The sequence below is a fragment of the Neovison vison genome, chromosome 1, assembly GCF_020171115.1.
Source record: "Neovison vison isolate M4711 chromosome 1, ASM_NN_V1, whole genome shotgun sequence".
NCBI lineage: Eukaryota > Metazoa > Chordata > Mammalia > Carnivora > Mustelidae > Neogale > Neogale vison.
This window is the reverse complement of record NC_058091.1, coordinates 313,513,109-313,526,653: the sequence shown is the minus strand read 5'-3', so window position 1 is coordinate 313,526,653 and position 13,545 is coordinate 313,513,109. Positions and strand designations below refer to the sequence as shown.

Genomic DNA, 13,545 nt, shown 5'->3' with positions numbered 1-13,545 from the left:
GATTTTCTGAACAGACAGATGGATTTAACATTGAACTAAATTCAATGAACATTGAGCTGACTTTAATTTGTTACCAGAAAAATGCATTTCTTGTACGCTGGGAACTATTGTTCTGCGTGCAGAATTGTTATTGTTCGAGATGGAGAAGTGCTTGCAGATGCTTTAGACTCCCACCCGCCAACTGCAGAATGAGAACGCAGCGCAGGCGTAGCAGCTGGTCTCTGGTCAAGGTGGCCAGGCTGAGAGGGTGGGGCAGAGAGGGCACCGCCAGGGCTGGTCCAGTCCACTTCCAACACCCCCCAGGGCTCACACGTCTGCTTTCCCTCCCTGGCAAGGGATTCTTCTCCCCCACCCCACCCCCATCCTCACAGACGGCCCGGAAAGTTCTCACTCACACACATGCACTGAAATTGAACCCAAGGAAATTAAAATCAAAGCAAACGATTGGCAAACCAGTGAGGCGTCCTCCGTGCTGACATTTCTCCAGCCGTCCCTGCCCCTGTGTGAAAGGTGCTCAAACAAAGAAAAACGTGTTTTGGGAAATCCGAGGTCGTGGGACCTACAAGACTGTGAGTATCCAGCAATTCTGTGGAGTGGAGCAGACCCCATTTCAAGCTACTGTTTTTGTAAAAACAAGACCCCCTAAATACATTCATGAAATCATTTGAATTCTTGGAAAGAATACAACAGCTAACCTACAGCTGCCTCGACAGTGCAGGGTTCCAGTTCTACAAAATGCCTGTTGCAGGGGACGGGGTTAGGAAAAAGGAAGCCTCCCCTTACAGCTCGGAGCTAGGGGTGATTCTACACAGGGGATGAGCCCAGTGAGCTTCGATTTAGAATAAGGGTTCGTCCGTCTGAGGAAAGCCACGTGAGCAAGGTGGGCTGCAGGCTGCCCAGACGCAGGAAGGGCTGGTGGGCCCGGCTGGGGTCCCTGGCCAGATTCCCCGCCAAGAGCTCTCCGGGCCCAGGCAGTGCCTTTATCAAAATTAGATCAGCAGCGTTGGTTCATCAACTGTAGCAAATGCTCCACACTCACACAGGCTGTGGTAGGGAACAGGGACCGCGTGGGAGGGAAGGGGGTGAAGGGAAGTTCCTGTGCCTCCTGCATAACTTCTCTGGGACCCTCCAACTGCTCTAAAAACAATCTACTCACTACAAGACAAACAAAAGTAAATCCTCCATTCTGAGTAAATATTACATAAAATTCATCTACTCATCACCTACCTCATCATGCTGATCTCCACTGAAGTCTCTTCTTGTTTTGAACTTTCATTCACTCCCTTAAGACCCAGCCATCTTATCCCCGACATCCCTATAATTCTGCTTTGTGCCAAATATCCAGCGCTTTCCACAGGGACAGAAGCTTTAGTGGGGGGCCCAGGCAGCCAAACCCATGCTACACAGTATAGTGCGTGCGCCCACACACACACGTGTGCACACACACACATATACACACTACCATTGGCCATATCAAAGCCAGCTGAGTGGGAAATATCAAAATATGATATCAAGTGGAGTTGTGGGAGATGTACTACAAAACAATATTGTGAATTGTGTGGGTAATAATTCCAAAAAACAAAATGCCCCACAGAGAGTATAAAAAAGCATAGGTATTGAACGTATTTTCAGCTTATTCAACTGCTGTCACAAAGAGGAACTTTGAATGGCTACTGACACATGTCATTTAGTTTTTTTATTTGCATTTTTTTTATTTCTTTTCAAGTAACAGTATTCATTGTTTTTGCACCACACCCAGTGCTCTATGCAATCAGTGCCCTCTTAATACCCACCACCTGCCTCCCCCAACCTTCACCCCTTCAAAACGCTCAGATTGTTTTTCAGAGTCCATAGTCTCTCATGGTTCACCTCCCCTTCCAATTTCCTTCAACTCCCTTCTCCTCTCCATCTCCCCATGTCCTCCATGTTATTTGTTATGCTCCACAAATAAGTGAAACCATATGATAATTGACTCTCTCTGCTTGACTGATTTCACTCAGCATCATCTCTTCCAGTCCCGTCCATGTTGCTACAAAAGTTGGGTATTAATCCTTTTTGATGGAGGCATAATACTCCATAGTGTATATGGACCACATCTTTGTTATCCATCCGTCTGTTGAAGGGCATCTTGGTTCTTTCCACAGTTTGGTGACCGTGGCCATTGCTGATATGAACATTGGGGTACAGATGGCCCTTCTTTTCACTACATCTGGATCTTTGGGGTAAATACCCAGTTGTGCAATTGCAGGTTCATAGGGAAGCTCTATTTTTAATTCCCTGAGGAATCTCCACACTGTTCTCCGAAGTGACTGCACCAACTTGCATTCCCACCAACAGTGTAAGAGGGTTCCCCTTTCTCCACATCCTCTCCAACACATGTTGTTTCCTGTCTTGCTAATTTTGGCCATTCTAAGTGGTGTAAGGTGGTATCTCAAAGTGGTTTTAATTCGAATCTCCCTAATGGCTAGTGATGATGAACATTTTTTCATGTGGCTGATAGCCATTTGTATGTCCTCATTGGAGAAGTGTCTGTTCATGTCTTCTGCCCATTTTTTGATATGATTATCTGTTTTGTGTGTGTTGAGTTTGAGAAGTTCTTTATAAATCCTGGATATCAACCTTTTGACTGTACTGTCATTTGCAAATATCTTCTCCCATTCCGTGGGTTGCCTCTTTGCTTTGTTGACTGTTTCCTTTGCTGTGCAGAAGCTTTTGATCTTGATGAAGTCCCAAAAGTTCATTTTCATTTTTGTTTCATTTGCCTTTGGAGACATATCTTGAAAGAAGTTGCTGTGGCTGATATCAAAGAGATTACTGCCTATGTTCTCCTCTAGAATTCTGATGGATTCCTGTGTCACGTTGAGGTCTTTTATCCATTTCGAGTTTATCTTTGTGTATGGTGTAAGAGAGTGGTCGAACTTCATTCTTCTACATATAGCTGTCCAGTTTTCCCAGCACCATTTATTGAAGAGACTGTCTTTTTTCCACGTATATTTTTTCCTGCTTTGTCAAAGATTATTTGACCATAGAGTTGAAGGTCTATATCTGGGCTCTCTACTCTGTTCCACTGGTCTATGTGTCTGTTTTTATGCCAGTACCATGTTGTCTTGGTCCTCTCCATTGATGCAGAAAAAGCATTTGACAAAATCCAGCATCCATTCCTGATTAAAACGCTTCAAAGCATAGGGATAGAGGGAACATTCCTCAACTTCATAAAATCTATCTATGAAAGACCCACAGCAAAAATCATCCCTAGTGGGAAAAAGCTCACAGACTACCCATTGAGATCAGGAACACGAAAAGGATGCCTGCTCTCGCCACTCTTGTTCAACATAGTATTAGAAGTCCTAGCAACAGCAATCAGACAACAAAGAGAAATAAAAAGTATCCAAATTGGCAAAGAAAAAGTCAAACTCTCTCTCTTTGCAGATGACATGATTCTTTATATGGAAAACCCAAAAGACTCCACCCCCAAAATACTAGAACTCATATAACAATTCAGCAAGATGGCAGGATACAAAGTCAATGTACAGAAATCCATGGCTTTCTTTCTTTTTTTAAATCTATTTAAATTTTTTACTTACTAGTATTCATTGTTTTTGCACCACACCTAGTGCTCCATGCAATCCGTGCCCTCTCTAATACCCACCACCTGGTTCCCCCAACCTCCCACCCCCCACCCCTTCATAACCCTCAGATTGTTTTTTAGAGTCCATAGTCTCTCATGGTTCACCTCCCCTTCCAATTTACCCCAACTCCCTTCTCCTCTCTATCTCCCCGTGTCCTCCATGCTATTTGCTATGCTCCACAAATAAGTGAAACCATATGATAATTGACTCTCTCTGCTTGACTTATTTCACTCAGCATCATCTCTTCCAGTCCCATCCATGTTGCTACAAAAGTTGGGTATTCATCCTTTCTGATGGAGGCATAATACTCCATAGTGTATATGGACCACATCTTTGTTATCCATCTGTCTGTTGAAGGGCATCTTGGTTCTTTCCACAGTTTGGTGACCGTGGCCATTGCTGCTATAAACATTGGGGTACATATGGCCCTTCTTTTCACTACACCTGCATCTTTGGGGTAGAAGAATGAAACTCGACCATTCTCTTACACCGTACACAAAGATAAACTCAAAATGGATAAAAGACCTCAACGTGAGACAAGAATCCATTAGAATCCTAGAGGAGAATATAGGCAGTAATCTCTTCAATATCAGCCACAGCAACTTCTTTCAAGAAATGTCTCCAAAGGCAAAGGAAACAAAAGCGAAAAAGAACTTTTGGGACTTCATCAAAATCAGTGACTTTCTTATACACTAACAATGAAAATACCGAAAGGGAAATTAGAGAATCGATTCCATTTACTATAGCACCAAGAACCATAAGATACCTGGGAATAAACCTAACCAAAGAGGTAAAGGATCTGTACTCGAGTGTACTGTACAGAACACTAATGAAAGAAATTGAAGAAGACACAAATAGATGGAAGACCATTCCATGCTCTTGGATCGGAAGAATAAACATTGTTAAAATGTCTATACTGCCTAGAGCAATCTATACTTTTAATGCCATTCCTATCAAAATTCCACCGGTATTTTTCAAAGAGCTGGAGCAAATAATCCTAAAATTTGTATGGAATCAGAAGAGACCCCGAATTGCTAAGGAAATGTTGAAAAACAAAAATAAAACTGGCGGCATCATGTTATCTGATTTCAAGCTTTACTACAAATCTGTGATACCAAGACACATGTCATTTAAAACAATATTTCTCTAACATAATGGAGATGTGATTTAAATTTCTAGAAGATTCCATATTTCCACTTGACTGGAAACTCTCTGCGGGCCCTGCTCCTTTTCCCCAGATGGCATGTCTCTGTCAGCATGTTGCTGTGTTCTATCTGGTGCGTGGAGTGGGGGGACATCTCTGGAGCCTGGGCCCCGTGTCCTGCAGACTCCCAGGCGACCCAAGGACTCAGTCCTAGCACCCAGACTGAACCTGAGAGTGTACTCCAGGCCCAAAAGGCATGGACAGGAGGTTGGGAGAAGCAGATTCTGTGAACTGACTCTATTATGGAGAGCAGACAGAAATCCCCAGAACACCAGCTAAACCGTAAGCCAAAGTAACAGACTCCACAGCTTCGGTCCTGTGGCAGTGAGTGCGAAGCTGGTTGTGAAGGAAAGTCGGGGGGAGCAGCCGGGAGGCACCTGGTTATCTTGTGCTCCAATCACTGCCCTGTCACGGGACACAGTGACTACCCGCTTACTGTAGGCTGTCCTTGGCACTGCCCAGTCCAAAATCCGGCCGGCAGGGAAGGAAACTCCTTGAGAACAATGGCACGTCAGAGGGAAAGGGATCGGGCCAGAGGCAGGGAGCCCCTCTAAGGGCAGCCCGAGCCCAGTGTCCACAGTGTCTTCTGCGAAAGACCCCCTGCCCCGGATGGCTCTCCATGCTCACTCAGAGGCCAGCACGACAATCCCCTGTTTGCAGACACATTTTCTGGAAAGTGTGATCTCTGCTGGCTAGGACTGTATAAACCCAGAGGGATTTGTCTCCCAAGACCTCAACAGCGTTCTTTCCCTCAGAAGAGCTGACCTCCTGGTGTGGATCCTAAGTGTGCAAGTGTGCGGAGTGTGAGTTCCCTTCATGGCCTGGGAGCCGTCCCCCATCCCTCCGCTCTCAGGCTCGGTGGATCCTCTTCTCTGACTTCCTCGTTCTCTCCTCTGGCCACGGAGTGCCTTGGCTTCTCGCTGCCACCTTGCCTGGCGGGCACTGCTGTTCCAGTGGTGGCAATTAGTCTGAAAGAGAAGCCTGGAGAATGGGAAATGAGTGGCTGTTCCCTACCTGGGGGCCCTTCTCTCTTGGGGTCTGCTGTCTTAGGGACTCACTATTGACAAAGCCATTAACACTTCACCTTAAAGCAAGGGCCCCAGGGAAACGAATAATGCCACCTGAGAGAAATAAGGAACAGAGGCATTGTGAAGCAGAAAGGTACCCTCTCAGACTCAGTGATGGACGGTGAGGCCCTCAGATGACTCGCCTTATGGTCCCCACAGTCACAGCCCTTTAACGTCATGTGCTGAGGGCTGGTGCCAGGGAAGAGGTAGGTTTCCAGCTCTGAGTCGCCTGTGTAGCTGTGAACTGCAGTGTTCATCATGTGGTCTCCCGACTGGATCTTCCTTTCCCTCGCTGTCCCGCACCCCCTCACTGCCCACCTGCTGTCCACCACTCTCTCACTAACATGCTGCTTTTCTTCCCGGAGCTCCCAAAAATCCAATCAGATTCTCTCCAGTGAAGCTCATCAGTCTCCAGGAATTATTCGTGGCCTCAGGCCTTTTATCCAGAACAAGGGGCTGGGATATGTTTTGGTGTCTGGATATCCCGACAGAGCCCTGACCAACCATGCCATGCCTGGCTGGCCAGTCTCTGAAATGGCGAGTTGATGTGGCCGCCTGAGACACCAGCCCTGAGGCTCCCTGCCACCCAACTTCCCCACCATCAGGGACCGCCCCCACTTCCCTTTTTCTCCGTCTTGTCCGGGCCAGGTCCCTTCTGACTCAGGCGCCATTCCTCAGGGATGGTGTGGACTGAACAGGGGAATGAACACTCTGGTGGGTAGCAGGTGTCTTAGGACAGCCTGCCGTCACTGGACATTCATAATCCAAGCGGGAGAGCTGTTTTCCTGGCTTTCTTCGGGGCTGTAGGTGGCTCTGAGGGTCTCTAGTTAACCGAGTGGTTCTTCACCTGCCTGGAACACCCACTCAGGGAGCAGAGAACACACTGGAGGTATCACCTCCAACCCTAGCCACCCATCCCCCGGCTCCCTGTGACCCCAGGAGCTTGCCTAGTGCCACAGAGGACCAGCCTTGCTTCTGATGTTTCCACCAATGACTCTGCTCACCGCATCACATTCCATGGAATAGTTCCCCAAATATGCCAAACATGGGAAATGGAAATCCAGGGCACCTATAATCAGAAACCCTAATGAAGCCAAGTTTCAGACACTGAAGCCTCCGGTGTCTAAAGACCTCGAGGTCGCTGGTGGTCGAGCTGCTGGAGGACAGGCAGGGGCCCGGGAACAGCATCCGTGCCCAAGCCACATGCAGAAGACACCATGCCACCCGGCGGGTCCCCACCCAGGACCGATCCGGGCAGCGCCAGGACCCCGTGCATCCCACCTGCCGTGTGGCACTGTGTGTTATAAACGGGGCTTTGAACAAGACACTTCAGTATTTTCACCCTGCAAGAGATCTTGCGTTTGAAAATTTGGCTCACAAGCCAGGGGACCAGGGCATCTCCGATGGAGATGGGGAGTGTTTCCCTCCCTCCCTGCATGGTGTATGTGCCTGGGCTGGACCCGAGGGCAGGCCCGTAGGGAGTCTCTGTGGGACCGACGGCCTCCTTCCCCTTTCACACCAGGATGAGCGGGTTTGCCCCAAAGCCTGAGCCACACTCACTCAGACACGGCTCCCCTGCCCTCCCTGGGGTCAAGGGGTGCACTTAGATCAAACATTAATCTTTCTTCTAAAAGGAGATGGAATTCCCAGCATGATCTATGGCCTGGAGAGCCAAGAAAGAAGCACTTTGTGGGGCCACAGAGCTGTGTTTTGTGTTAAGCCCAGTTACTCAGTGATGAGGCAGTCACTGGAACGCCCAGAAATACCTCTGGGGTCAGAAATCTGCTCAGTGAAGAGTGAGCTATTAACTGGGGAGCAGAGGTGGTCTGGCCACCACGGGGCTCCCCATGCTCTTCCACAGGAGCCAGTCCTGGGTGGAGCAGAAGTGACCTCATGCCATCAAAGCCAGCTTGTCAGACCCAAGGGACCCCCTCACGTCCTCGGTGCCCCTCCCGGGGGCCCCGCGCCTGGCGGAAGACACTGTATGAGAAACGAGAGCAAGCAGGGGTCCACTTCATCTGCCGGCTGAGCACACCCGTGCCCGGGGTCCGGCCCCACGCCCAGGAGAACAGCCCTGAGACGTCCGGATGCCGGCGAAGAACCGGTGCTCCAGCCAGCTCTGCACAGAGCCACAGACAGTGCGAACCACGGCCACTGGGAAAGCTGGGGTGATTTACGGTGCGCCCGACATGAAGGAAGAGAGAGACAGCCCTGCTGTTTCCGCGGAGAACACAAGCTCAGAGGGCGAATGTTGATTCCTTCCTGTATCGTCTCACAGTATTGTGGTTCCCTCTGCTTCCTAACATGCCTCCTCTTCCCTCATTGTCGCCCCTTTGTAGGTAACCACAGGTCATTCTGGAACGGAGTTAGCCTTGCAACCTGGGAGTGGCCCCTGGAGCAGCTGATCTTTCCCTTGTCGCCGGAAGACCTAGATTTGGGTTAAACAAGATCCACGTGGTGGTGTCCCTCACGGAAGGGAGGTCCAGGCTGGTGGTGGAGGGCCGGGGTGGGCCTTGCAGGGTGTGAGCGGCTCCTGCCTTCCCAGAGCGGGGGCCGTCCTCAGCTTCCTGCCAGGATGCGACCTGGAAGGTGGACATGTGACTTCTTCGGACATTCTAGAACGGCTCTCCCGATCTCGCCAAGCCTCAGAGAACCGTGAAATTCATTCAAGCTGTATGCTTGGAGGACAACGAAATTGGGGGTTCTCTTCCTGAGGAAGGAGGACGGACAGCTACAAGGACATCATTGCCTGGCGCAGGCGTACGCGTTCTTCCTCTGACATAAGGAGCTTGTTCATGTGACCAGAGGTGACATTTATCTAGCGATACAAGTCCCTTTTCTGCTTGGGGTTACATGGGGCCGGGACTGGACACTTACTTCCTAATTTTCTGACACCTAAACTGTCCGTGGTGATACCTCATCGTAGCACGCACTGGGATCTGCCCTCCCACAACTAAGGCTTCATCCAAGTCCATTTCCAAAGTCAAACTAAGACGTTCGTCTTAACAAGCATTGCCGTCCCATGACTTTGTCTGAGAATGGACTAAGCTGTCCAGACACCTGTTAGGAATTCTATTTTGGGAATAGGCTTCTCAACCAGCCCACGGGAGCACCAGGATCCAAATCCCGCACCTTTACCCCCTAGACCTTCCTCTTACCCGGAGGAGAGCCCCAGGAGCTGGTGGAGTGCACGGACTACTGCATTATCCTGCCGGTCACAGGGCCCACATCCAGCAGGCAGACCCCGTTGGTGGAGCTGCCACTTCAGATCCACACCACTGTGACAGCTGTGTGTTAAGGACGTGGCGTCTTACGATTTACAGCTTTTCTTAAAACTCTAAAACTAAGTAGAGCTATTACCCCACCATCTCCTTACAGGTGAGGAAGTCCAGAGTGGAATGCCGTGGTCCACACAGGCCGTGAGCGAGCAGGCGGTCCGAGCCCAGGCTGCTCCCCTACAGTCCGGGCAGGCAGGCAGGACCCCACTCCACACTGTGGAAACTCAGTTAAACAGAAATGTATGTTTAGATGAAGCAAAAGCAACTTGTGCCAAAGTCTCTGTAAGCAGAGTCAAGCCGTCTTCGTGGCTGCTACGTTTCTTTTCACGGGTGCTGTTTCGAAGCCAATGATTGATTTGTTCGGAGGACTTCTGCATGCCTAGCTTCTTGTTGGCTTTCTCCCCGAAGATGGATTTTTATGTCCACGGTTTCAGCACATACATGCTTCTTTTATTATTAGTGGTATTAACTGATACCTCTTGATTTCCTGCCTGTGGCCTCTGGGACTCTGGCCGGGGAGCTGAGCCTGAATCAGTGTGACCTCACCGCTGTGATTCATCTGGTTGGGGTCAAAATCGCCATAACCCACTGCTTTCTAAAAGAGCAACCGAGCCCTTGGCCGAAGACAGCACAGCTCACAGATGGCCCCCGACAAGTGCGACGCACCCTCCCTCCTGCCCCCATCCTAATTTCCCTGCCACCTTTTTATTTATTTATTTTTTTCTTTTTCCTGTTACTGGTAAGTCCCACCCACACTGCCAGGGACAGGGTAACGTAAGTCCACGGTAGGTCTACCCGTCCCCATGGCCATGGTGTCAGAGCCTGGAGAGCCAGGGAAGGGGAGTCCCTTAAGCAACTAGGAATTTTAGGGCTCCTTTTCGTGGAATTTGAAAAGGCTCCTTTTCGTGGAATCTGGCAGTAGATAGCTCATGAGGATCTGCGGCGGCTGGCCTTGGACACGTCACTAACGGAATGAGAAGATCATGCGGCGTGGGAGTAGGAGGATGTCATCTTGGAGACGTCCCGGTGCGGGGTCCTCTGTAGGTATCAGGCGGCAAAGCTAAGCACCCAGGGAGGAATTAAACATGAGATTTTATACGATCCCGGAAGAAAACAAACCAGCAGCAACAGTGGCAACAGACCAGAGTCTGGAGCTCAGTGAACCCAAGCGTCGCTGGCGGGGGTCATGGAACAGAGCTGAGACCACTGCACTGACGGCCGTACGCACAGCTTTCCAGGCACGTGAACAAGGTCGTGGGAGTTGTGAAACAGAATTCACGGTAGGCTCTCGACCTTGCCTTGCACTGGATTACTGAGTAGTTTGTGTCGAATGGTTTGACCTGTATTATCTTGTGATTTCACAGTTGACTGCGTAAAATGAGGAAAGTGGGGATCATTCTTAGGTAGAGATTAGGAAACTGACTCAAAGCAATTGCACGATTCATGATTCAGGCAAGTTCTTATGGCTGGAAATTCAGAACTTCAAAGTCAGGCCCAAGTCTTACTTCCATCTCCCTCGCTGCCCTCTCCGCGAAGAGCCCAGCACTTTAGCTCATGACCTTGACCTTCCCAGCTAGCACCTACCTTCCCCAGCGTGTCTGTCACTCAGCTCTTTCTCCAAAGCCTGCTGACAGCATCTCTTTGCAGGAGTGCAACTATTAAATCCTCGGCGTGTTAATGGTTTGAGAGGTAAATGTTAACTGAAATTGTAAACTATCTCTGTAAAGAACAAATATATACCCCAAAGAAAACACTGCCTGCGATTCCTGCCAGACCTGTGCTTTTGGGACGCAAACGCTGAGGTTTGCGAGTCCCAGACACCAGGTGGATAATTCCTGTCCACGGCAGGTACTGTTCCCCACCACGGTCCTAGGAAAGGTGTTGGTGAGTGATAACGGGGTCTTACACCACCCTGTAAATGGGTAAACTAGACACACAAGTGTGAATACCGATTACATCAATCATAAAATGTAAAAAGAAGTTAAGGGGAAAATGGTGAGCCTTCAAGCCATTTGATAGAAAAATGAATGGCCCAACATCTTTATTTTGTCAGTCAGGACATCTCAGCGGGTTGAATGGCTAACCCAGATGTGAAATGCCGTGCCCCCGAACAGATATCAAAGGCCCAGTGACAACATACAGGCTACTGTGGGCAGATTAACAATGTTCTGTAATGCCCCGTAGAGCAGATACGACAAATCCAAAAATTTACAAAAATATCTGATAAGGAAGAGAGATGTATCCTCTGTTACAAATGACCCTTGCTCTCGACTGATCTAGTAAGTCGTGTGCCCATCACAGACGGCCGGGTGACCAGGACTAAGTTTGGGCTGAAGCATCATAAATCTGAGGTGGGGAAAGTGCCGCCCCAGTGTCTGAGTAAGACAGCTTGTGGTGCTTAATGAAAGCCCACGTAGTTCACACAGGGTCCCTGAGCTGACCCCTCGAGGCTGCGTCTGAGGACACCAGGCGCTCACGTCCTCCAAGGCCTGACTCGCGAAGCTTTGCACCCCCCTCTGCTCCATGGAGAGAATCGTCACTGTGACTGCGTGACTGAGAACACAGCGCACTGGTTCTGTACTTTCCAATGTGAATTTCTTACGAAGGACCCAATGCAAATAGGCTTCCAGCTCTGGTTTCCGACAGCGCTGGGCTGACGGGCTCGGAGTTTTGTATACGTTCTTCTTCCTGCCCCTCTGTCCAAGAATTCCCCATGAAGGTACTTAAGTACATCAAGAATTCCTAACAGATGTTCTTCAAGCCAAACTTTATTATTATGCTTTCATTATTTTGTGCTGTGTGTGTTTTATATACTTCTCCTCATTAAAAAAACAAACAAACAAAAAACCTTGCTAAATGATACAGAATTCAACTGTCAAAGAGGACAGAAAACATGGACCTGACTGTTGAGTAGCATGTCCTGAAGTGAACCAAAAGCTTCATTTCCCGGGAGCGAACGAGGCATGGTACTGGCCGAGCCCAGCAGATCCATCCCCCAGCCCTCTGCCCACTGTCCTCGCACGTGGGATCCTGCCCAGCCCTTCACACCTCAAGTTCTACATTAGGGTCCCTGCTTGCTTCTCCCTTTGCCTGCTTCTCCCCGCTCTCTGTCTCTCTCTCTCTCTTTCTCTCTGTCAAATAAACAAATAAAAGTCTTTAACATAATGTACTACTAGATATGTTACATTGGTTGAGGTTACTAAACCAAATAAGTACATACTTTTTGTTTTTCTTGAGTTACTAAAATGCCAACCATTCTTTATATGACAAAGTGCTTGGTTCAAGAAAGACAAAAAAAAAAAATCTGTGTCTTATGTAAAGTCTGTATAAAGTCTATGTCATTTTGTATAGACTCAACATCTTGGGAATCTTTGCCAAATCACTTTAATCCCTCAAAATGCTACTTTCTGATTGTTTGGCTGACGAATTCTGTCTTTGGTTATAAAAGTCCTGTCACATGATGTATTAAAAAGTCCTCGGGGCACCTGTGTTGCTCATTGGGTTAAAGCGTCTGCCTTTGGCTCAGGTCATGATCCCAGGGTCCTGGGATCGAGCCCCACATCGAGCTCCCTGCTCAGCCTACTTGCGATCTCTGTCAAATAAATAAAATATTTATTTTCAAAAAGTCCTTGTTAAGTGTTTCTGTTATTGTGGTTTACAGAAGCTCTCCCCACTAATCTTGACTATAGACAGTGGAAGTGCGCACAAGTGACCAGAAATGCATGCTCTGTTCCTTCAGGTGGGACAGTAAAAGGACACCAGTGTCACCACAGGAGGCAGAGGGAGGGGTGAAAGCCTGAGTCTGATAACCTGCAAATTCCAAGACCACCTGCACCAGGTGGTCTCGGACTGTGCTGAGAGGGACAGTGGTGCTCTCCAGCGACACCTGTCACCCACCAGGACCAGCCGGGTGCTGGCCAGAGACTGTCCCCCCACCCCTGGGAGTCAGCACGCTGACCTTCCCCAGAACCTCCCTCCCACTGAATGCCTTCTACTTCTTTTCTCTTCCTTTCTAAGAGCACTAAGATTCAGACTGGTTTTGCTAATGACCGTTTCTGAAATGAGACTCAAATGGGAAATCGGCTCTCTCTGGTTTGGGACGTTCGGGCGTCCCTCTCTGGGAGGTGGGACACGACGAGCCCCAGCCACCACTGATGGACGAGGAAACAGGTGAGTCTCAGCACATGCTCGCCGAGTCCGAAATCTCCGGAAGGTCCTCACGGTGCTGCGTGAATCTAACTCAACTTTGCAATTGGAGCCGGGGAGAATGACCCTCCCCTCCAGCCCCAGGCACGTGTCAAAACCTCTTCCTCGGTCCACTTCCACACCACAGGTCAAGAGGCAGACCTCTGCACTCCCGGTAACAG

The 13,545-nt window shown here is 49.1% G+C and overlaps 1 protein-coding gene across 1 annotated transcript in view; it reads left to right on the top strand.

The window, feature by feature from the left end:
- The first annotated feature begins 7,987 nt into the window (after positions 1-7,987).
- The window catches only part of ADAMTS16 (ADAM metallopeptidase with thrombospondin type 1 motif 16), a 176,818-nt gene continuing 171,260 nt past the window's right edge, over positions 7,988-13,545 (top strand). Inside the window, exons 1-2 of the mRNA XM_044233985.1 lie at positions 7,988-8,078; positions 9,065-9,189. Of these exons, the coding sequence (XP_044089920.1) occupies positions 7,988-8,078; positions 9,065-9,189 (216 nt within the window). The remainder of the gene's footprint in view (positions 8,079-9,064; positions 9,190-13,545) is intronic.